This window comes from Clinocottus analis, unplaced genomic scaffold (genome assembly GCF_023055335.1).
Source record: "Clinocottus analis isolate CAN_PGR_092001 unplaced genomic scaffold, fCliAna1.0.p SCAF_21, whole genome shotgun sequence".
NCBI lineage: Eukaryota > Metazoa > Chordata > Actinopteri > Perciformes > Cottidae > Clinocottus > Clinocottus analis.
Window position 1 is genome coordinate 572,392 of NW_027175943.1, and position 22,166 is coordinate 594,557.

The 22,166-nt window shown below is 46.1% G+C and overlaps 1 protein-coding gene across 3 annotated transcripts; it reads left to right on the forward strand.

The window, feature by feature from the left end:
* The first annotated feature begins 5,461 nt into the window (after nt 1-5,461).
* On the forward strand, nt 5,462-20,274 carry lratb.1 (lecithin retinol acyltransferase b, tandem duplicate 1). 3 transcript variants are annotated; one of them, XR_011078065.1, is made up of 21 exons: nt 5,462-5,755; nt 6,208-6,308; nt 6,402-6,471; nt 6,543-6,673; nt 6,837-6,925; nt 7,111-7,210; nt 7,322-7,365; nt 7,459-7,536; nt 7,917-8,113; nt 8,997-9,061; nt 9,180-9,286; nt 9,408-9,510; nt 9,615-9,714; nt 9,923-9,962; nt 10,066-10,117; nt 10,198-10,306; nt 11,992-12,078; nt 13,263-13,380; nt 15,981-16,071; nt 16,742-17,099; nt 19,918-20,274. XR_011078065.1 is itself a non-coding variant. In XM_068587173.1 (20 exons), the coding sequence occupies exons 1-20, from the start codon at nt 5,527-5,529 to the stop codon at nt 16,814-16,816; spliced, it is 1,986 nt and encodes a 661-aa protein (XP_068443274.1). In that variant the 5' UTR covers nt 5,462-5,526; the 3' UTR covers nt 16,817-17,450. The 3 variants fall into 3 exon arrangements, 1 of the variants encoding a protein (XP_068443274.1); XR_011078066.1 differs by having other exon boundaries at nt 16,742-16,949; XM_068587173.1 differs by lacking the exon at nt 19,918-20,274 and having other exon boundaries at nt 16,742-17,450.
* The last annotated feature ends 1,892 nt before the right edge of the window (nt 20,275-22,166 follow it).

Here is a 22,166-nt window from a genome sequence, read left to right on the forward strand (position 1 = left end):
CTACCACATGGCTGCCGCCGAGCTGATCTGGTTCTTCGGCTCTGTCGTCTTCTACTGCGGCTTGTTTACCGATCTCCAAGAGATGGAGATGACAGGGTACTGGCTTCAAACCATGACTTACCTGGGACAGGGCTTCTTCAACGTCCTCACCTGTGTGGAGCGATACCTGGCTGTGGTTCACCCCGTCACCTACCTGGGGTTAAGAAAGGGTCTGGGGATCAGGATCAGAAACATCAGCATTGGATGTGTTTGGCTGCTGAGCTCTGGAGAGATTGTTGTCATGACTCGGCTCTTTCCTTCTTCATTGAATGTCTTAATTTTCATTACGTTGTCCATGAATTTACTTACCATAACTTTCTGCAGCTTTTCTGTTCTCTGTGTTCTGATTCGTCCGGGGCCAGGGGAAGTGGGCGGGAACAAGAGGCGAGTCGACCAGTCAAAGCAGAGGGCTTTCCACACGGTCATGGCCATAGCCGGCACGCTGTGGTTTTGTCTCGTCGGGCTCCTCATCGGTCTTGGTCTGAGCTCCTTACCGCTGATCCCTAAGGCCCTCTGTGGGATAAAGACTTTTATGCCCTTCTGTAATCTGCCCAGCAGTTCGGTGTTACCTCTGATGTTTCTACACAGGGCAGGGAAACTAGCATGTTGCCCTCATAAAAGTGGCTGAAGATTATCTCTCTGTGTACTACTTCAGTTGCTTTGACGGTCGAACAAAAACATGGATGGCTTTACATTGTAGTCCCTTGTTTGCCCGGTACGTCTCATACAGACGCTAAAGGGTTAGAATCAGACCGTGAGGCACACGGACAAAGCTTCTGTCGGAAATTGGTTTAATATTTTCCATCCATGCTGTTCATGTTCACTATATGTGTGATTGGTAGGGTTTAGGTTTCTAGAAGGGCTGCAATAAATAATGATTCTCATTGTTAATTACATTGTTTTGTCTTCAAAATGTCAGAATCTTCAAATGTCTTGTTTTACTTAACAGACCAAAACCCAAAGATATTCAGTTTCCTGCCATATAATACAAATAAATGCATAAATACTCAAATTAGTCTCCAATTATTTTTCTGTTCATTGATTAAACCATTTTTGACTATTTGTTGCAGTTTTAATAGATTTTCTTGTTTGCAGCCGTCACAGAGATAATAATACGTCGTGTTAGAATATCTAAAGTTCACATGGGGAAAATGTTTCTAAAGTAGGACAATGTGTAGAATCACCATATTGATTGATGTCAATCACACAGACGAGAACAAGAAGATTTGAATACACACAAGTCTTTGTCTATATGCATCCTCTGAATCCTGTCAAATATATACATGAACATATGAAGAAACATATTCATAGACATCGTGTCTTTTTTATTAAAAATGTACTTTAATGTTTGAGGAAACCATATTTCATTAAATGAGAGGTTCAGTATTCAAATGGAGTAATAAAAGTGATAATAATTACTCTCAATTGTGAATGTGTGTGTTTAGGTTGTGTCGTCTGGAGCAGACGGTGATGACATACTGATGCAGATAATTAATAGTTTCATAGTTTTGGGTCGCCGGCCTCTTGGTTGAACCCACCACGTTCGGGTGTTTGCGCTCTGATCTCCCTGCACAGCAACGAGGACAATACATTTTCCTATCGCAAGTCACCCGCAAAAAACCCCATCAGTTTTGCAACATGCAAAGAAGCTCGGCTCTCACTCGTTTCTGTATTACATACAAACAAAGATATGAACACGCTCAGATCATACATGCGTTATTATATATATATGTGTGAGCCAGATGGCAGTGAGTCAGTGAGCTTGGAGACGCAGAAGAAGGACGATCTCAAACAACCATCGCTGACAAGGTGGGTGTTCATTGTTAACTTAAAAGAGTAGTAGATGACATTCAGAGCATTAGTATAGTAGCAAATTACTATTACTGTATTATCTGCTATATTGTTTTTATATAAAAACTAGAATAAAGAAAGCTCTGTTTACTCTCTTTTGCACTCTTGGCACTGTTTGCTGATGCCCAACCTTTTGCAGTTTTAATGAACTTCAGTTGATATTTTTACCAATTTGGTCCTGACTGAAATATCTCAACACCTCTTTTAGATTGCAATGAAATTGAGTAGAAGCATAGAAGCATTCGAGGTCCCCAGAGGACAAACCCGAGAGATTTTGGTTATCCTTAAGGTTGATATTTTTGTTCTTTAATGAAATGTCCCAACAACTGTTGAATGGATTGTCGCCAACTTCAGTAGAGACGTTCTTGGTTACCTCAGCACGGTTAGTAGTTTTGTAAGTTTGAAATTCATTAGAAGGGTCCAACAATCAAAAGGTGTTGTGTCACTGGTTTTGTTTGATTGCCATCTTCAGAAGTAGTTTTACAGCACAGTTCCTTGTCTTTCTCTTCCTCAGGTCTCCACATACAGTCGATATGTCGGTCAACTCCTCTTCCGCCTCCAACTCCTCCATTGATTCAAAGCCTTTTGATTGCTCCCAATCCACAGCTAGTATTTCCATCAGCGTTGCCTTCAGCGTCACCAGAGTCGCCCTCCTCCTCCCGGCCTCCATCCTGGTCCTGTATCTGGGTCGCCATCGGTCGTCCGCTACGAAGAACGACTCCGACATCTTCGTCTACCACATGGCTGCCGCCGAGCTGATCTGGTTCTTCGGCTGTGTCGTCTTCTACTGCGGCTTGTTTACCGATCTCCAAGAGATGGAGATGACAGGGTTCTGGCTTCAAACCATGACTTACCTGGGACAGGCCTTCTTCCACGTCCTCACCTGTGTGGAGCGATACCTGGCTGTGGTTCACCCCGTCACCTACCTGGGGTTAAGAAAGGGTCTGGGGATCAGGATCAGAAACATCAGCATTGGATGTGTTTGGCTGCTGAGCTTTGGATGGATTGCTGTCATCACTTTGCTCTTTCCTTCTTCTTTGAATGCCTCAATTTTAATTATGTTTCCCTTCTGTTTACTTACCATAACTTTCTGCAGCTTTTCTGTTCTCTGTGTTCTGATTCGTCCGGGGCCAGTGGAAGTGGGCGGGAACAAGAGGCGAGTCGACCAGTCAAAGCAGAGGGCTTTCCACACGGTCATGGCCATAGCCGGCACGCTGTGGTTTTGGTTCATCGGGCTCCTTGTCAGCGTTACCCTGAATTCCTTGCTGCGCCTGAGCCCCAACGCCCTCTGTGTGCTAAAGACTTCTATGATCTGCTTTAATCTGCCCAGCTGTTTGGTGTTACCTCTGATGTTTCTACACAGGGCAGGGAAACTACCATGTTGCTGTCATGAAAGTGGCTAAGGATGAGCACTGGGCCACGTTTAAAGAAAGTCAGTTTGATTGGAGGGTTAAGAGTGTATTGGACTCCGTGGACAGTTTGTTTTGTCATTTAGTGGGTTGTGGTCCTATGAGATAGTTTTGATGACATACAAGACATTCACAAGATAATATCCGGTTATGTATTAGACACAGATTTGTACTGATTTTTGTGTCTGAAACAACCAAAAGCATTGGGATGGAATACTATTCCTTTGTGGGTAAACTTCAATAATTTATATAAAGCTACGTTAATTTCATGGTAGTGTGAAAGGTCTGGGAACATCTTGTTGATGTAATCCGTCAAAATGGAGATGGTGTATGGGAAAGGTGTTTTTGGTGTTGAATTGGTTGCTGGGATTATATACATGTGAACTCAGAGATGTTGTGTCCCTTTTACATGTTTAATGTATTTTCAAAATGTCTTCTGTGTTGTCCAAATGTACAGTTTCTACTCTTTGTATTCATGACACAGGTTTGCTTGTTTTTTTTATTAACTTGGTCAGGTTTGGGACAACAAAAGGTTGAGGGGAAGTTTGTTGTTTGGGTCTCACCATTCGGAGCCCTCCGGATCGCCCTCCGGATCGCCTCCGGATCGCACTCTGTCTCGCATTCCGTCTCGCACTCCGGATCACCCTCCGGATTTCCCTCCGGATCGCCCTCCGGATCGCCCTCCGGATCGCCAAATCAGGTTGAAGGCTGGACTTTATAAGAGCGTCATGAATAACAAAAGCTTTCCTCTATACCAGCTTTCCTGGTATTTCCGGTCGACCGTAAAGATAGTGCAGGTATCGCTTTCGCATGCCATTAAAAAAAAAAGGCGGGAGCAGCAAGGGGTATTGACAAGCAACCGCGGTCAAGTCGGACAGATTTCAGCTGCCTTTGAAGTACACAGGAAGTCACAGAAAACATGACTTCCTGTTAGTTCTGAAATGTAGGCTTCTTGTAGTTAATGGTATCAGCTACAGTAATAGATATGTGCATAACACTTGTAGCTATAACCAGGTGCTGTGAGTAGATTGTAGAATGTTGGCAGGTGGTTACTAGAGAGGTAGAGATAATATTTGTTGTGTGTTCATTATGGTTATTAGAGTATTTGGCTACTGAGATGTTACTTTGTTGTTTTTTTGCATTTTGGCTTTACTTGATGGTTATAAAAGTTTTTATACCAATAGTATGAATTGGAGTTCATAAGTTTATCTTTGACCTCTTTGTAATTCAGAATTTATATTCCCTCCGTATCATTTGATTCAATAAATAAACACCTGTACAAATTGAATTGTTGTTGTTTATGGTAAATTCCAGTCGTTGACAAATGACAAACAATATTCAACCAATAAACTTTTAACCATCTTTTTGTTTGACAGAACTTCATGTTCTTATTGTCATGATACTTGAGCTGAGGCTCATTTTAACACGATAATAATTAATATTTCCAAGAGCTGATCACAATTTGCCTTTGACAGTTTCCCCCAAAGGTTTGGACCGAGATGCAAAGCAGTTGTGTTTCCAGTCTGCAGGTAAAGCAGCTAGTGGCCATGCAAATGATGCGAAATGTCCTCTTTGATTTAGTGTGTGTTTCCTCATGACTCTCATACAAATACACACATTAGGTCTCGAGAATGTTGTTTTTTTAATAATTTTGCACAACACAATCTCACTGTTCCTCACAATCCAATGCAGCAACACCAGAACAATAATTTAGACTTTGTCGCGGCTAATAGTTTCTAACATCATATAGTGAGACACAAAAGCAGACACACGGCAGGTATGAAGGCAAAGGCAGGTTTCCATGAAGCCCTGCAACACAGTACACACACACACACACACACACACACACACACACACAACACACACGAACAACACAAATACCACACATACTGTGTGGTACCAGTACTTTCTCTGTAACAGAGTATTTATACCGTGTGGTATTAGTACTTTCTCTGTAACAGTAGTATCCATACCGTGTGGTATTAGTACTTTCTCTGTAACAGTAGTATCCATACTGTGTGGTATTAGTACTTTCTCTGTAACTGTAGTATTCATACTGTGTGGTATCAGCGGGAAAGGATCTGAAACCCCGGATGAACGGAAACGTTCCATGACGTGTTTCCGGTCGGACTGTTTTAGCGGCTGGACCAGCGGACCTTGAACTCCGGCAGAGTGGACGCTGCCGTTTTATTTACTTCTTTCAGCTAAATAAATACATTAACTCAAGATGTACAACTTCCCGCAGGTCCTCGGCCGCGCGCCCACCGCCGTCGGGAGGCTGTCGCGCGCCGGAAGCGCAGACAAGTGCGCGAGTCTGCGTTTAAACTGCAGGTTTGTGCGCGTGAGCTCAGGAAGCCGAGACGCCACCAGCTCCAGGTGCTACACGCGCGCTTCCGGGTCGGAGCCGGTCCGGATCGGCTGTGCTTCCGGGTTCTGGGGCGACACCGCGGACTCAGGTACCAGCGAGCCGCGCGAGCTCACGTGACGTCATCGCTGCTGTTAGAAACACACGAAGAGTAAATACAACAATCACAACAGAATTATAATTTATATAAAATATACATGTAGAATAAACCATATATATATATATATATATATATATATATATATATATATATATATATATATATATATATATATATTAATGGCTTGGCAAAGTGAAAAAAATCTAACTGAGGATGGCCTTCATCTTCAGACACATCTTCCTTTCACAACATAATTAGAAATTATGTTTAGATTTTTTTAAAATAAATTCACAACAGAATTATAATTTGAATATGTAAATAATAAATACGAAAAATAAATTTATACATATATATATACATATATATATATATATATATATATATATATATATATGTATGTATATATATATATGTATGTATGTATGTATTCTCAACCCCCGCAGTGCCTCAGCTGGTCCACGGCGGCCGGCTGGACTTCCTGGTGTTCGACTACCTGAGTGAGATCACCATGTCGCTGCTCACCGCCGCCAAGGCCAAGACGCCCGTGAGTCGCCACAGACACATGTATGTGTATTTTATATTTGTATATTTATACAGGTATACTTTTACATATGTATATATGTGTACTTCCCGTCAGGCTCTGGGCTTCGCTCCAGACTTCGTCCTCGTGGCTCTCGCTCCGTTCATCAACGACATCCACAGAAAAGGTGAGAGAGCTTTAACCTGAGAGAGGGAGTGATGTCATCGCTCTTCATCTCCTCCTCCTCCTCCTCCTCAGGTATCCGTGTGGTGAGCAATGCAGGAGGAGTGAATCCTCTCTCGTGCGCCGCGTCGATACAGGAAGTCGTGAAGAAGGCCGGTCTGGACCTCAAGGTCGCCGTGGTGACCGGGGATGACCTCATGCCCCATGTGAGGCTGTAGCATCTTCATCATCACCTTCATCACTATCATCACCTTCATCATTGTTATCATAATCATCTTCTTAATCACATGTAATGTAATCACCTATCTCCCCTTGTCTCCTCTCTCTCCTCCTCCTCCTCCTCCTCCTCCTCCTCCTCCTCCTCCTCAGAGGCGCCTCCTCTCTGAAGTAAAGATGGTGGACGGCGTCTCCAGAGAGCCGTTACCTAAATCTCTCCACAGCATGAACGCTTACCTCGGGTACCACGCTCAGCTCCTCGTTCCCTTGTTTCCTTTCCTTGCTTGATAAAAGACTAATGTTTCCTCTAGTTCCTGTTCATAAAGAAAACAGATGTATGAACTATATATATATATATATATATATATATATATATATATATATATATATATATATATATATATCTCTATCCATGCCCTCCCCTCAGGGCGCGTCCTATCCAGCGCTGTCTGGATCTCGGTGCTGACATCGTGGTGACGGGTCGCTGTGTGGACAGCGCTGTGACGCTGGGACCGCTGATGCACCAGGTACTTATACTCTGTTATGTACTTATACTCTCCTATGTACTTATACTCTATGATATACTTTATGATATACTCTGTATTCTATTCTTGAATTTGTGTTCTTCTCTGTCTCAGTTCGGGTGGGAGAGGACGGACTACGACCTGCTGGCCTCCGGGAGGTAAACAGACCCACAATGCACCCTGTTAGCTCCTCTGAGCCTTCAGGTGGACACTACAGTGTGTGTGTGTGTGTGTGTGTGTGTGTGTGTCAGCCTGGCAGGTCACCTGATCGAGTGCGGCGCTCAGAGTACTGGAGGCGTCTTCACCGACTGGCACAAAGTACCCGACTGGTAAATGTGACATTATTTTGAATACATTATAAATATAATGATATTATTATTATATTTATTGCACTAATATTAAAACCTGCAGGAGGGAATGTGGCAAATAAAATGACAAAGAAAAGAAAATACCAACAATGATTTAATAACCCGAAGAATCCTGACTTAACAACCAGTGCTAACACGCTAGAGGGCTAACGTGCTAAAGGGCTAGCGTGCTAGCGTGCCCCCTCAGGGACATCGTGCTAAAGGGCTCGCGGGCCCCTCAGGGCTGACATGCTAAAGGGCTAGCGTGCTAGCGTGCCCCCTCAGGGACATCGTGCTAAAGGGCTCGCGGGCCCCTCAGGGCTGACATGCTAAAGGGCTAACGTGCTAGCGTGACCCCTCAGGGACAACGTGGGCTTCCCGGTGGTGGAGGTGTCGGCTGACGGCTCGTTCCAGCTCTCCAAGCCGCCCGGCACCGGCGGTTTGGTTTCCTTCGGCACGGCGGCGGAGCAGCTGGTGTACGAGATCTCTGACCCGCAGAGGTACCTGCTGCCGGACGTCACCTGTGACTTCAGCCAGGTGGACATCCAGGAAGTAGCAGGTACACACACACACACACACACACACACACACACACACACACACACACACACACAGACACACACAGACACACACACACACACACACACACACACACACACACACACACACACACACACACACACACAGACACACACACACACACACACAGACACACACACACACACACACACTCTCACACACACACACACACACACACACACACACACACACAGACACACACACACACACACACACAGACACACACACACACACACACTCTCACACACACACACACACACACACACACACTCACAGCCCTTGAGGACGTGTCCTCCGGCTGAACTCGTTCCCTTAAACTCTGAACTCTTAAACTTTATCAGTTGTTTATTTTCTGATAAAAGTTGAACAGTCTGCAGCTGTCACATGACCCCTCCTCCTCTTCCTCCTCCTCTTCCTCCTCCCCCTCTTTGTCCTCTTCTTCACACACACATACGCACACATTGGAATCGTCCGCCTAACGGCTAAAGTCGTGCCCAAAGCATCATGGGAGCTGTAGTTCCTCCCGAGGCTTCAGCTCTTGACTGGATGTTAAATATCTGCTGGTTGAAGAGCTCAGAGGACGTGAACCTTTAACGTGGAAATACTTCACTCATCGCCCGGTTTCACCCAGATGACCTCCACGCTCCCATAGGGAGGAGGAGGAGGAGGAAGAGGAGGAGGAGGAGGAAGAGGAGGAGGGGAGGGTTCAGGGAAGGGTGAACTGATGAGGAAGAGGAGGAAGTTGAAGGATGAGGAGAAGAGGGGAGGTGGAGGCTGGTATTGTTGAACTGTGAATTACCAGGAAGTGAAGGGAATAAAGTGTGTGTGTGTGTGTGTGTGTGTGTGTGTGTGTGTGTGTTCAGGTGTAGATGGAGGAGCTGTCAGAGTGACGGGGGCTAAAGGTTCAGCTCCATCACACGACTACAAGGTGAACTACTAAACTACACCTTTTCTGTTCTCTGCATCGAGAAAACTTGCAGAAAAACATCTCCTCCACTTCCTCCTCCTCTTCCTCCTCCTCTTCCTCCTCCTCCTCCTCTCTCCAGGTGTGCGCTACCTTCATGGACGGTTTCAGGGCGACGGCGGTGTGTCCGGTCGGCGGCCCGCGGGCGGCGGAGAAGGCCCGAAGAACCGCAGACAGCATCATCAAGAGGTGTGAGGAGAAGCCCCGCCCACTTCCTGCTCTGCCCGCAGGGCTGGGAGTAACAGTGTGTGTGTGTGTGTGTGTGTGTGTGTGTGTGTGTGTGTGTGTGTGTGTGTGTGTGTGTGTTTAGGACGAGGCGCATGCTGCAGCAGTCCAATCTGGAGGACTTCAGCTCCGTCCACGTCCAGGTGCTCGGAGCCGAGGACTCGTACGGCCCCAACGCCCGCGACTCGGTAACGCAACTCCACTGAAACCACAGGTTTTGGTGTATATATATATATACACAGATATATATGTGTGTGTGTGTGTGTGTGTGTGTGTGTGTACTGTGGTGCAGGGCTCCAGGGAGGCCGTGGTCTGGATGGCCGCTCATCACAGGCAGAAGAAAGCTCTGGAGATCTTCTCCAGAGAAATCGCTCCTGCAGGAACCGGCATGGGTACGATTAGCAGAAACAGAAGGTTCTGCTTCAAGTTTATTCATACTTGGTCCACACACACACACACACACACACACACACTCACACACTCACTCCGATAAGGGGGCCTGTGAGCTGGTGGTCCTTGGGTTGTGTTTATGGTGAACTCCGTGTGACTCCTGGCTCAGCTGCTGCCTGACGTCCTTCCACTAAATCTCTTCCCTCTCAGCTCCCGGTCTGACCGGCATCGCGGGCGGACGACCCCGAGTGTGAGTTCAAAACTCGCTCATGCGCACGGCGGCCAATACATCAAAACAGCAGTACTTTGAGGTGATACTAGTACAGGATAATCAGAGTCCTGTCCTTTTCCAGGTCTCCGGTCCTGAAGCCCTTCTTCTTCTTGCACCCCAAGTCTCAGCTGAAGGTGAGTCCGCCTCCCAAAACAACAACAAACAAAGTGCTGTTTGTCCCACTGCCGCGAATGCCTCGTCCGCTTCCTCTCAGGTGGACCTCCACGTGGGCGGCGAGCTGGTGGAGACTCTGGAGGAGGCGGGGCCAGACGCACCTGAGCAGCAAGCCCCTCCCCCCTCGGAGCAGGACGAACCGGACGCAGGTGAACAAGCTGCACCCGAGAGGGGATTATGAACTATGAACCAACGCGGAGAGGAGGTCCCAGGGTCCTTTAAGGGGGCTTGAAAGACCTTTAGTGGGTTTCAGGGTCCTTTAAGGGGGCTTGAAAGACCTTTAGGAGGTTCCAGGGTCCTTTAAGGGGGCTTGAAAGACCTTTAGGAGGTTCCAGGGTCCTTTAAGGGGGCTTGAAAGACCTTTAGTGGGTTTCAGGGTCCTTTAAGGGGGCTTGAAAGACCTTTAGTGGGTTTCAGGGTCCTTTAAGGGGGCTTGAAAGACCTTTAGGAGGTTCCAGGGTCCTTTAAGGGGGCTTGAAAGACCTTTAGGAGGTTCCAGGGTCCTTTAAGGGGGCTTGAAAGACCTTTAGGAGGTTCCAGGGTCCTTTAAGGGGGCTTGAAAGACCTTTAGTGGGTTTCAGGGTCCTTTAAGGGGGCTTGAAAGACCTTTAGTGGGTTTCAGGGTCCTTTAAGGGGGCTTGAAAGGCCTTTAGGAGGTTCCAGGGTCCTTTAAGGGGGCTTGAAAGACCTTTAGTGGGTTTCAGGGTCCTTTAAGGGGGCTTGAAAGACCTTTAGGAGGTTCCAGGGTCCTTTAAGGGGGCTTGAAAGACCTTTAGGAGGTTCCAGGGTCCTTTAAGGGGGCTTGAAAGACCTTTAGGAGGTTCCAGGGTCCTTTAAGGGGGCTTGAAAGACCTTTAGTGGGTTTCAGGGTCCTTTAAGGGGGCTTGAAAGACCTTTAGGAGGTTCCAGAGTCCTTTAAGGGGGCTTGAAAGGCCTTTAGGAGGTTCCAGGGTCCTTGAGGAGACTCTTGATTCATATCAGTTATTGAAGACAGACTTGTTGTGTAGTTACTGATGTCTGCCTCCAGAGGGCAACGCCTTCCCTGTGTGTGTGTGTGTGTGTGTGTGTGTGTGTGTGCGTGTATGTGTGTGTGCGTGTATGTGTGTGTGCGTGTGTGTGTGTGTGTGTGTGTGTGTGTGTGTGCGTGTATGATTTCTCAAGCATCCTCTCACTCACGCTGCATTCACATGGCTCTGCACACACACACACACACACACACACACACACACACACACACACACATTCCAGGCTGGAGACAGGACGTCCTCTCTCATCACGAGAACAAACCGAGACAATAAAAAGGTTCAGATGAAGGAGACGGAGCGGCTGCTTCTCATATTTATTCACCTGGTTTTACTTTAACAAATAAATAAATAAATATTCAGCTGTGAGTTTCAGTTGAATTATTATTTTTATTGTCAGCATCTGAAACACAAGAGAAGCTTCATTGATCTCTCGTTGTTACAGGAAGTACTCAAAGAAATACACAAAGTAAATGATGAGAAACTAAAGGAGTGATATATTATGTTGTATGACAGTAATAATGAGGTACAGTGTGGATATATAGATATATATATATATATATATATATATATATATATATATATATATATATATATATATATATATCAACATGTAGTTGTGTGTTTTTACATATGCATATATAACTACATGTGTACAGTGCGTCTGTAAAGTATTCACAGCGCTACACTTTGTTATGTTACAGCCAGTTTGTTTGTTTGTCTCAGACCCCGACTGTCTGACACAAACAAACAAACAAACAAACAAACAAACAAACAAACAAACAAAGGCATGTCTTCTTCCTGGTCCTCAGGACTCCTCCCCTCCGGCGCTCACAGCTACCGTCTGGAGGAGCTGGCCTTCACCAGGAGCGGAGACAAAGGAGACTCGGCCAACATCGGTGAGGAGCTCTCCATCCACGAGATGGAGGCTCACGGGCTCACAGGTTTCAGAGGTTTCAGAGGTTTCACAGGTTTCACAGGTTTCAGAGGTTTCACAGGTTTCAGAGGTTTCACAGGTTTCAGAGGTGTCAGAGGTTTCACAGGTTTCAGAGGTTTCACAGGTTTCAGAGGCTCAGAGGTTTCACAGGTTTCACAGGTTTCAGGGGTTTCACAGGTTTCAGAGGTTTCAGAGGTTTCACAGGTTTCAGAGGTTTCAGAGGCTCAGAGGTTTCAGAGGTTTCACAGGTTTCAGAGGTTTCACAGGTTTCAGAGGCTCAGAGGTTTCACAGGTTTCACAGGTTTCAGGGGTTTCAGAGGTTTCACAGGTTTCAGAGGTTTCAGAGGTTTCACAGGTTTCAGAGGTTTCAGAGGTTTCAGGGGTTTCAGAGGTTTCACAGGTTTCAGAGGCTCAGAGGTTTCAGAGGTTTCACAGGTTTCAGAGGTTTCAGGGGTTTCAGCGGTTTCAGAGGCTCAGAGGTTTCACAGGTTTCAGGGGTTTCAGAGGTTTCAGGGGTTTCAGGGGTTTCAGAGGTTTCAGGGGTTTCAGAGGTTTCAGAGGTTTCAGGGGTTTCAGAGGTTTCAGGGGTTTCAGGGGTTTCAGAGGTTTCAGAGGTTTCAGGGGTTTCAGAGGTTTCAGGGGTTTCAGAGGTTTCAGAGGTTTCAGGGGTTTCAGGGGTTTCAGGGGTTTCAGAGGTTTCAGAGGTTTCAGGGGTTTCAGAGGCTCAGAGGTTTCAGGGGTTTCAGAGGCTCAGAGGTTTCAGGGGTTTCAGAGGTTTCAGAGGTTTCAGAGGTTTCAGAGGTTTCAGGGGTTTCAGAGGCTCAGAGGTTTCAGAGGTTTCAGAGGTTTCAGAGGCTCAGAGGTTTCAGGGGTTTCAGAGGTTTCAGAGGCTCAGAGGTTTCAGAGGTTTCAGAGGTTTCAGAGCGTCCTCACGGGTTCCTCAGATAAACCCCTGAAAATGGCAAAGGACACAAAATGGAGGACTTTCCTTTTCTTGTAAATGCCAACTTTGATTTATTAGAAATAAAAAGTCGGCCTGAAGCTGCTTGAGTTTATAGAGGAGGATCTGAAGTATGAAGCACTTACTAAAGACACATTTTTAAAGTTCTATGACTGATGCGTCTCTATTTCTCCTCTGGACTCCAGGAGTGATCGCTCGTCATCCTCTCTTCTTCCCCTACCTGAAGAAGCACCTGACTTCTTCTGTGGTGGAGGAGTACTTCTCCCACCTCATCGAGCCAGGCACCAGCGCCGCCGTCACACGGTGAGCAGAGAGCGGCTGGAATCACACCGACCACTCCTCCACTTCTGCCTGTGTGCAAGAGAGAATGACCTCGTGCGATGGAAGAGTCTCAGCATGTCAACAAAGTCAAGAAACATCTCAGCATGTCAACAAAGTCAAGAAACATCTCAGCATGTCAACAAAGTCAAGAAACATCTCAGCATGTCAACAAAGTCAAGAAACATCTCAGCATGTCAACAAAGTCAAGAAACATCTCAGCATGTCAACAAAGTGCAAAAAGTCAAAGTTTGTCAACAAAGTGCAAAAAGTCAAAGTTTGTCAAAAAAAGTGCAAAAAAGTTAAAGTTTGTCAAAAAAGTGCAAAAAAGTTAAAGTTTGTCAAAAAAGTGCAAAAAAGTCAAAGTTTGTCAACAAAGTGCAAAAAGTCAAAGTTTGTCAAAAAAAGTGCAAAAAAGTCAAAGTTTGTCAAAAAAGTGCAAAAAAGTCAAAGTTTGTCAACAAAGTGCAAAAAAGTCAAAGTTTGTCAACAAAGTGCAAAAAAGTCAAAGTTTGTCAAAAAAAGTGCAAAAAAGTCAAAGTTTGTCAACAAAGTGCAAAAAGTCAAAGTTTGTCAAAAAAAGTGCAAAAAAGTCAAAGTTTGTCAAAAAAGTGCAAAAAAGTTAAAGTTTGTCAAAAAAGTGCAAAAAAGTCAAAGTTTGTCAACAAAGTGCAAAAAAGTCAAAGTTTGTCAAAAAAAGTGCAAAAAAGTCAGTTTGTCAAAAAAAGTGCAAAAAAGTCAAAGTTTGTCAACAAAGTGCAAAAAAGTTAAAGTTTGTCAAAAAAGTGCAAAAAAGTTAAAGTTTGTCAACAAAGTGCAAAAAAGTTAAAGTTTGTCAAAAAAGTGCAAAAAAGTTAAAGTTTGTCAAAAAAAGTGCAAAAAAGTCAGTTTGTCAAAAAAAGTGCAAAAAAGTTAAAGTTTGTCAAAAAAGTGCAAAAAAGTCAAAGTTTGTCAAAAAAAGTGCAAAAAAGTCAAAGTTTGTCAAAAAAGTGCAAAAAAGTTAAAGTTTGTCAACAAAGTGCAAAAAAGTTAAAGTTTGTCAAAAAGTGCAAAAAAGTTAAAGTTTGTCAAAAAAAGTGCAAAAAAGTCAGTTTGTCAAAAAAAAGTGCAAAAAAGTCAAAGTTTGTCAAAAAAGTGCAAAAAAGTCAAAGTTTGTCAAAAAAAGTGCAAAAAAGTTAAAGTTTGTCAAAAAAGTGCAAAAAGTCAGTTTGTCAAAAAAGTCAAAGTTTGTCAACAAAGTAAATCAAAGCAATGTAAACAAGTCATAGTACGTTGAAAAAAGCCACCATAGCCTAGCTTAGCATAAAGACTGGACTTTTTTTTCTTCTTTTTTTGGTGAAGTAAAAATGCAAAAATAATAATTTTTTGAGGCGATATGAGTTTTTCAAATTGAAGCCTTTTTTTCTGTGAGTCACTCATGAAAGCTGTTCACCCCAAAGAGAGCAGCATGCAGGCTCCAGCTGTTCCTGACCTCACGGCCTGTTCTCATGTTCAAACACCGTGTCAGTGCAGAGACCCACAAACACAACGCTGACAACACTCAACACAGTGGTGACGTCACTGCGGCCAGACCGACAACCACAGACAGTCACAGACAGTCACTGACAGTCACAGACAGTCACTGACAGTCACCGACAGTCACAGACAGTCACCGACAGTCACAGACAACCACAGACAGTCACAGACAGTCACAGACAGTCACTGACAGTCACAGACAGTCACAGACAGTCACCGACAGTCACAGTCACAGACAACCACAGTCACAGACAGTCACAGACAGTCACAGACCGTCACTGACAGTCACAGACAACCACAGACAGTCACAGACAACCACAGACAGTCACAGACAACCACAGCCCAACACTGACAGTCACAGACAGTCACAGACAACCACAGTCACAGACAGTCACAGACAGTCACTGACAGTCACAGACAACCACAGACAGTCACAGACAACCACAGCCCAACACTGACAGTCACAGACCAGATACTAAGAACCTTTCCACGGTTTCTCAAAAGAAGAAATACAAATAAGAAATAAGCTCCTGTTCATACCAGGTGTGGCCACAGAGGGCGCCGTTGAGCAGAAGTCACACTTTGACACGTGAAAGCTGCGAAAAAAGAAATAATTTCTTTTGGGTTTGTTTTTATTTTGGCAGTGAAACTAAATGTCTGAGCGCTGACTCGCGTTAGCGTGTTAGCGTGTTAGCGATTAGCGTAACGACGGCGAGCCGCGGGCCGTAAAGCCTCGCTGACCCGAGACCCTGCGCTCACACCCCTGAACCACAAGCAGGCGCTTCATTAGTGAACCGCCACCGCTCGTTAAAGCTGCAGGAGACACACACACACACACACACACACACACACACACACACACACACACACACACACACACACACACATTAACATGTGCAATAAACTGCTGCACCAACACATGGTGCAAGGCTGTGCTGGCTGGCGTCTGTGTGTGTGTGTGTGTGTGTGTGTGTGTGTGTTTCACAGTGAACTGCATGTTTTTGAAGTGTGTGGCCGAAGGTGTGCGTTGCCGTGGTTACGAGTGTAATTGTGTGTGTGTGTTTCTGCAGACACACTCTGCCGGGGATCTGCGCTCTCAACTTTGTCCTGCAGAATTCACTGGGAGGGGGAGGGGTGGCATCTCTACGCAGCGACCCCCAGGTAACACACACACAGACACACACACACACACAGACAGACACACAGACACACACACACACAGACACACACACACACACAGACACACACACACAGACACACACACACACACACACACAGAACTTCCACTCAGTTTTTCTTACTTCCTCTTCCTCGTCCTTCATAGTGCAAAAAAAACAACAAAAAACAGAAATATTAAGCAGTTAATGTTTTGCTTTGAGTTACATCAAATAAAAAATATGATGTCCTTCAACCTCTCAGACTCTTCCTCCTCCTCCTCTTCCTCCTCCTCTTCCTCCTCCTCCTCCTCCTCTTCCTCCTCTTCCTCCTCTTCCTCTTCCTCCTCCTCCTCTTCCTCCTCCTCCTCTTCCTCTTCCTCCTCCTCCTCTTCCTCCTCTCCATCCTTTGTTCGAGGCACTCCTGTAAAGTTTTTTACCGCCTCGCTGGAATCCACTGCACGTCAAAGAAACACACTCGCTATGTGCCAACACACACACACACACACACGCACACACGCGCACGCACGCACGCACGCACACACACACGCACGCACACACACACACTTCACACTCAGGCTTTGACTACACTCACACACTCACACTTATGTGCAAACACACACTTTGGTGTTGTGAGAACAAGCACAGTTTTCAGTCTGGTTTTCCTTGTTTCTCAGGGAAAAGCTTACGGTCAGATGCTGCTGGACGTGAAGCTGGAAGGACTCCCTGACCTCAAGTCACTGGTGGACTGAGGGGGATAGAGAGAGAGATTTAACAACAAGAGTAGAAGTGAAGGAATCTCCTGGTGAGACTCTACAGGACAGAAACAGCCTGCAGAGACGAGGAGAAACCAGACGAAACGCAAGATCCCTGACCAGCCGCCATGTAATGTGCAATAATAATTCAATAACCTCATGAAACCGCATAAAGAGCGTGTTCTGTCTGAAGTTCCAGCTTCATTACCTCAAACCTCACATGAAACCGTCCCAGACACAAGCGTGTTGTTGTTGAAGTTCTCCAGGAAAGACTCTCCAGGTGAACAAAGTCAAATATAATAACTCATAGATGGAATCACGACACGCCAGCTGATTACTGACATTAAGATGATTATTTATTGTATTGCAATTTTTTTTGAAATGTTATGTTTAAATATGCAAACGAGGCTTTTGGTCAATTTAGGACCAAAAGCCTCGTTTGTGTTTTTTCCTCGAGTCGTGGAAGAAAACCAGAAAACCAGACACACGAGTCTGAAGCTCGAGTGTCTCCATAAACACAAGCCAGTGTTTCTGGTCCTGCAAGAAGGCGTCTGTGGGTGAAGGGAACATTTTCTTTTGGGGGAGTGTGTGTGTGTGTGTGTGTGTGTGCGTGTGTGTGCGTGTGTGTGTGTGTGTGTGTGTGTGAGAGGAGGGGGGGTGGGGGGCGGATCTGGACCTGAGCTCCAGCTTCAGGGGAGCTGACCTCTGACCTCCTTGAAAAGGAGCAGCGGTGGTTTGGGTTTCCCCTTCGGAGGCGTCAGGCCTCGGGTCGCCCCCCCATCCTCTTCTCCCCTCCTCCTCCTCCTCCCTCCTCCTCCTCCCCCCTCCTCCCTCTTCCTCCTCCCTTCCTCCCTTCCTCCCTCCTCCCCTCCTGCCGGCTCGCTCACCTCGACGCGACCCGGCTCCGATGTTCGCCGCCCCGCAGGAATGTGCGTCTCCTTCCACCAGAAGAAGTTTCCAGCTCTCTTGTTTGTCTGTAATTGCAAACAGACCGGCGCTGCTCCATGCTGCTCCATGCTGCTCCATGCTGCTCCATGCTGCTCCATGCTGCTCCATGCTGCTCCATGCTGCTCGGTGCTGCTCCATGCTGCTCCATGCTGCTCCATGCTGCTCCATGCTGCTCCATGCTGCTCCATGCTGCTCCATGCTGCTCCATGCTGCTCGGTGCTGCTCCATGCTGCTCCATGCTGCTCCGTGCTGCTCGGTGCTGCTCGGTGCTGCTCGGTGCTGCTCCATGCTGCTCCATGCTGCTCCATGCTGCCCCATGCTGCTCCATGCTGCTCCATGCTGCTCCATGCTGCTCCATGCTGCTCCATGCTGCTCCATGCTGCTCCGTGCTGCTCGGTGCTGCTCCATGCTGCTCCATGCTGCTCCATGCTGCTCGGTGCTGCTCGGTGCTGCTCGGTGCTGCTCGGTGCTGCTCGGTGCTGCTCCATGCTGCTCCATGCTGCTCCATGCTGCCCCATGCTGCTCCATGCTGCTCGGTGCTGCTCCATGCTGCTCCATGCTGCTCGGTGCTGCTCGGTGCTGCTCGGTGCTGCTCCATGCTGCTCCATGCTGCTCGGTGCTGCTCGGTGCTGCTCGGTGCTGCTCCATGCTGCTCCATGCTGCTCGGTGCTGCTCGGTGCTGCTCCATGCTGCTCTGTGCTGCTCTGTGCTGCTCGGTGCTGCTCCGTGCTGCTCCGTGCTGCTCTGTGCTGCTCTGTGCTGCTCTGTGCTGCTCGGTGCTGCTCCATGCTGCTCTGTGCTGCTCTGTGCTGCTCGGTGCTGCTCCATGCTGCTCTGTGCTGCTCTGTGCTGCTCGGTGCTGCTCCGTGCTGCTCCATGCTGCTCTGTGCTGCTCTGTGCTGCTCGGTGCTGCTCCATGCTGCTCCGTGCTGCTCCATGCTGCTCCATGCTGCTCCGTGCTGCTCCGTGCTGCTCGGTGCTGCTCCCGTCGGGCTGAACACTCGTCTCCCAGGTCGTCCCCCTCGCTCGGCTCCCCTCCAGGGGGAGACGAACCCTCTTCAGGGTCCCGGCGACCACTTTGTGAAAAATCTATAATTTTTTGTGGCCGTTGGGTTCGTGAGCCGCTGGCTGGAACCAGAGAAAGTATTTCCTGCAGTGATGGAAGAACCACATGAGACGGTCTGCCGGGAACCAGAACCCAACCACGGGCCTTCAGATCAGACGAACAAAGACATGGACGCCGTGAAACCACCGAGAAATGACAACAACACAAACCCTTCCAGACCAGAATTCAAAGCAGCATTTCAAGAAGATGAAAATCCATCACTTTTTGTTTTTGGTTAAAGGAAGAGATTGAAGTGGTCGGATCTCTTTTGGAGCGAGGTGTTGAAATCAAAGCTCACGGGGAAAACCCGTTGCTGATGATGATGATGATGATGATGATTCACATCTGTCCGCCATATTGACCCCCAGGAAATGATGGAGTTAATTAGTCAGAAAACACTTTTTTTTCCAGCTAATTCTTCAACGGCCAGAAGACATGAATCAGCCGTGATCGTTTGATGGTTTCCCAAAAACACACTGATTGTTTCGTCGTTTTGAACGCTCCCCGTTCGTTTGAAATTCCTTCAGGACATATTTCAGCCGGGCTCGCCGTGCAGCCGCTCTGGCCTCGTTAAACATTTCATTATTTGTGTTCCCGTTTCTTTACAGTAGTGCACGAGGCCTCGTTTAGAGGCAGCCCAGTCTGAGGGAGGTTCAAACGTCGGCTTCTGGTTCGGTTCAGATTATTTGATTCCTATAGAATTTATTTTCCACTTTTTACTCCGTTTGCTCAGTAGAATCCTCTCATGAAAGCGTTTTATAAGAAGCACAAATGTTTGGGCCAAATTTCATGGTGATCTTTGCAGGATTAGTTGAGATGACAGCGACTCCAGAATGGAGCCCTGAGGAACCCCCAGAACCAGCAGCAACATGACGGGCTCACGTATTTAAATACAGTTTATTTATGTGACTCTGATCTACCAAGAGGGCTTGTTTACCTCTTTAGGTGTTTTTTAACTCTCATGACCATAAACATTACAGACACGTTTCAGATATTCCATCCAGGAGTCGTTGAGATGTTTCTGTCAAATGTGTTTCTGTCAAAGGAGTCTGGTTTCCTTGGAAAGAGAAAAGATGGCGACTTCCGCCCGACAGCCAAGAGGCGAACGCATCCTGAACATAGAGGGGAACTTCCAATGATCCGTACTGTCCCTTTAAATCAGCCGACGCCACATCACGCCCGAAGGTTTCCCTCAATGTGTCTGACTGACCGGTAACGACGGAGGAAACGGCGCTTCATGTCCGCTGGTTTCATATTTAATGTCTCTGACCTCCTGACGAGGGCCTTCGGTCCGCTGGATTAGAGAAGTTATGTTCTTCTGTTGGATTAAGTTGTTTCATCACTAATTGCCTTTAAAGAGTTGATTCTGTCGATAATGAACTGAAGAGATTAATAAAGTTATTTTATGAGCAAAGCTTCTGTTAAAGTGTTGTGGTGTGTGTGTGTGTGTGTGTGTAACAGAAGGTGTTGACAACAAGAAAACAGAAACCTCAGTGTGTGTGTGTGTGTGTGTGTGTGTTGGAGCTGGTTTTACAGTCTTGTGGGGACATGAATCTGATTACAGTCACACTGGGACTTTGTTTTCTTATACAATAGAATGAAAACTTGGTTTCAGGTCAGTTTATTAGAGATTATTAGTCGTGTTAAATCTCCAGGATGTCCACAAAAGTCACAAAAATATATATAAAGAAAACCGTCTCATAGACAATTAATATATATGCAAGTAATGAAATGCATAAACAACTTTTTCTCTAAACTATTCAGTGTTTTACCTCAAACGTTATGTTTTTACATTGAGACTCTTCAACATTTGAAAAGTCGTCTTTCTGAAGTTTCTTACCGTTCGGTATCAAAACATCAACGTCTGCGAGTGTTTCACTTTCTGTAAGAAATTCAGTCCACGAAAGCGTCTGAAAGACGCTGGCGAGCGTGAAATGAAGACAGATTCCTGGTTCTGTTCACGTTTGATGGTTTTAATCTCTGAAACTTTGTTTTTTCCCACAAACTGAGGATGAAGGATCATGATTAACATTCATCACATGCAGGCGGCATGAGAACAAGTGTGTGTGTGTGTGTGTGTGTGTGTGTGTGTGTGTGTGTGTGTGTGTGTGTGTGCTCATTAATCAGTGTGAGAGCTGCATGTCTTTGTGCAACTGCTTCCAGCCTCTTGCCTCTCCGTCACGGAGGACAAAGGGAGATGAACGACGCTCAGGATTCATTATGATTCTCTTCAGTAAAGCAGTCGCTCTTTGCGTCCGTCGTTCAGATGAATGATCTTCAGACGTCTCGTGACTCTTTTCACTTTGTTTAGGTCAATAACTTTATTCATGGAGCACGTTTGATAGATGAGCTGCGATAGAAACTTTACAGTTAGATAAAAAGACATCAAATAACACCATGTGGAAGTGAAAGTAGAACAGTGAAAGAGTTAATTATGAATCTTTAGGGAGACAAAAATCTACATTTCACACAAACTGGAATTTCAAGCGCGAACAAGCTAAAATATCAGCAAAGCATTGTTGCTAATAGCTTAGCTTAGCCTTCTGCTAGCCTCCGCTAATCTTCTGCATCCAGTGCAGCATCAAAGTAAGGCGGAGCCAGCGGCTTGCTGCTACCTAAAGCTACGCGCTAGCTCCACCGTGATTTCATGCAACTGGTGACACAAAAAGATCCCAAAAAGGTCGTAGCTCATCTGGAGTTAGCGATGTTTCTTTCTTGCTAACCGGCCGCTGGTTGCAGAAAACCAGCCCAACAGCAGCTGCTGCTGCGGCTAACAGCCAGCTAGCTAGTGCTGGAGATGAGCGAGCTAGCTCGCTAACTAGCCAAACCGTGTGTTTGCATGGTTCTTAATGATGTTGAAACTGTTTAAATTTGACAAACTGTTGGCACAAAGTCAGAAGAACTCTGTATTATTTATTGTGTTCTGGTTTCACAGAGAAAATACTGTTAAATAACATTTAATTAAAAGCACAAACTTCCAAAACCTCATTATTCTGAACTGTTCACTTGTTAAAATACTTCTGCAACCGCCAAACAACACGTTTGTGTTTATTATTTAAAGTTCTGATGTTTCTGATACATTTTTACAGCAATACAACCAGAAAACAGGAAGTTTAGTTTGTTGAATTCAGGAAAAAGTCGACGACGTCGAACGTCAGCGATGAGTCGTCAGACTTCTTCTTCTGTGGTTTCACCTTAATGCTGATTCAGCTTTTGTTTGGAATGAGCTGCGGGTTTTATCCTCTAAATGATTCATCCCCAAACAGCTGGAGGCCATTAACACACACACACACA

Excerpts from the sequence above, each read along its gene's own strand:
- lratb.1 (XM_068587173.1), top strand. The coding sequence starts at position 5,527 with ATGTACAACTTCCCGCAGGTCCTCGGCCGCGCGCCCACCGCCGTCGGG. Across the intron at positions 5,756-6,207 it reads GGGCGACACCGCGGACTCAG|TGCCTCAGCTGGTCCACGGC; the intron begins GTACCAGCGAGC and ends CAACCCCCGCAG. Across the intron at positions 6,926-7,110 it reads AGCATGAACGCTTACCTCGG|GGCGCGTCCTATCCAGCGCT; the intron begins GTACCACGCTCA and ends CCCTCCCCTCAG.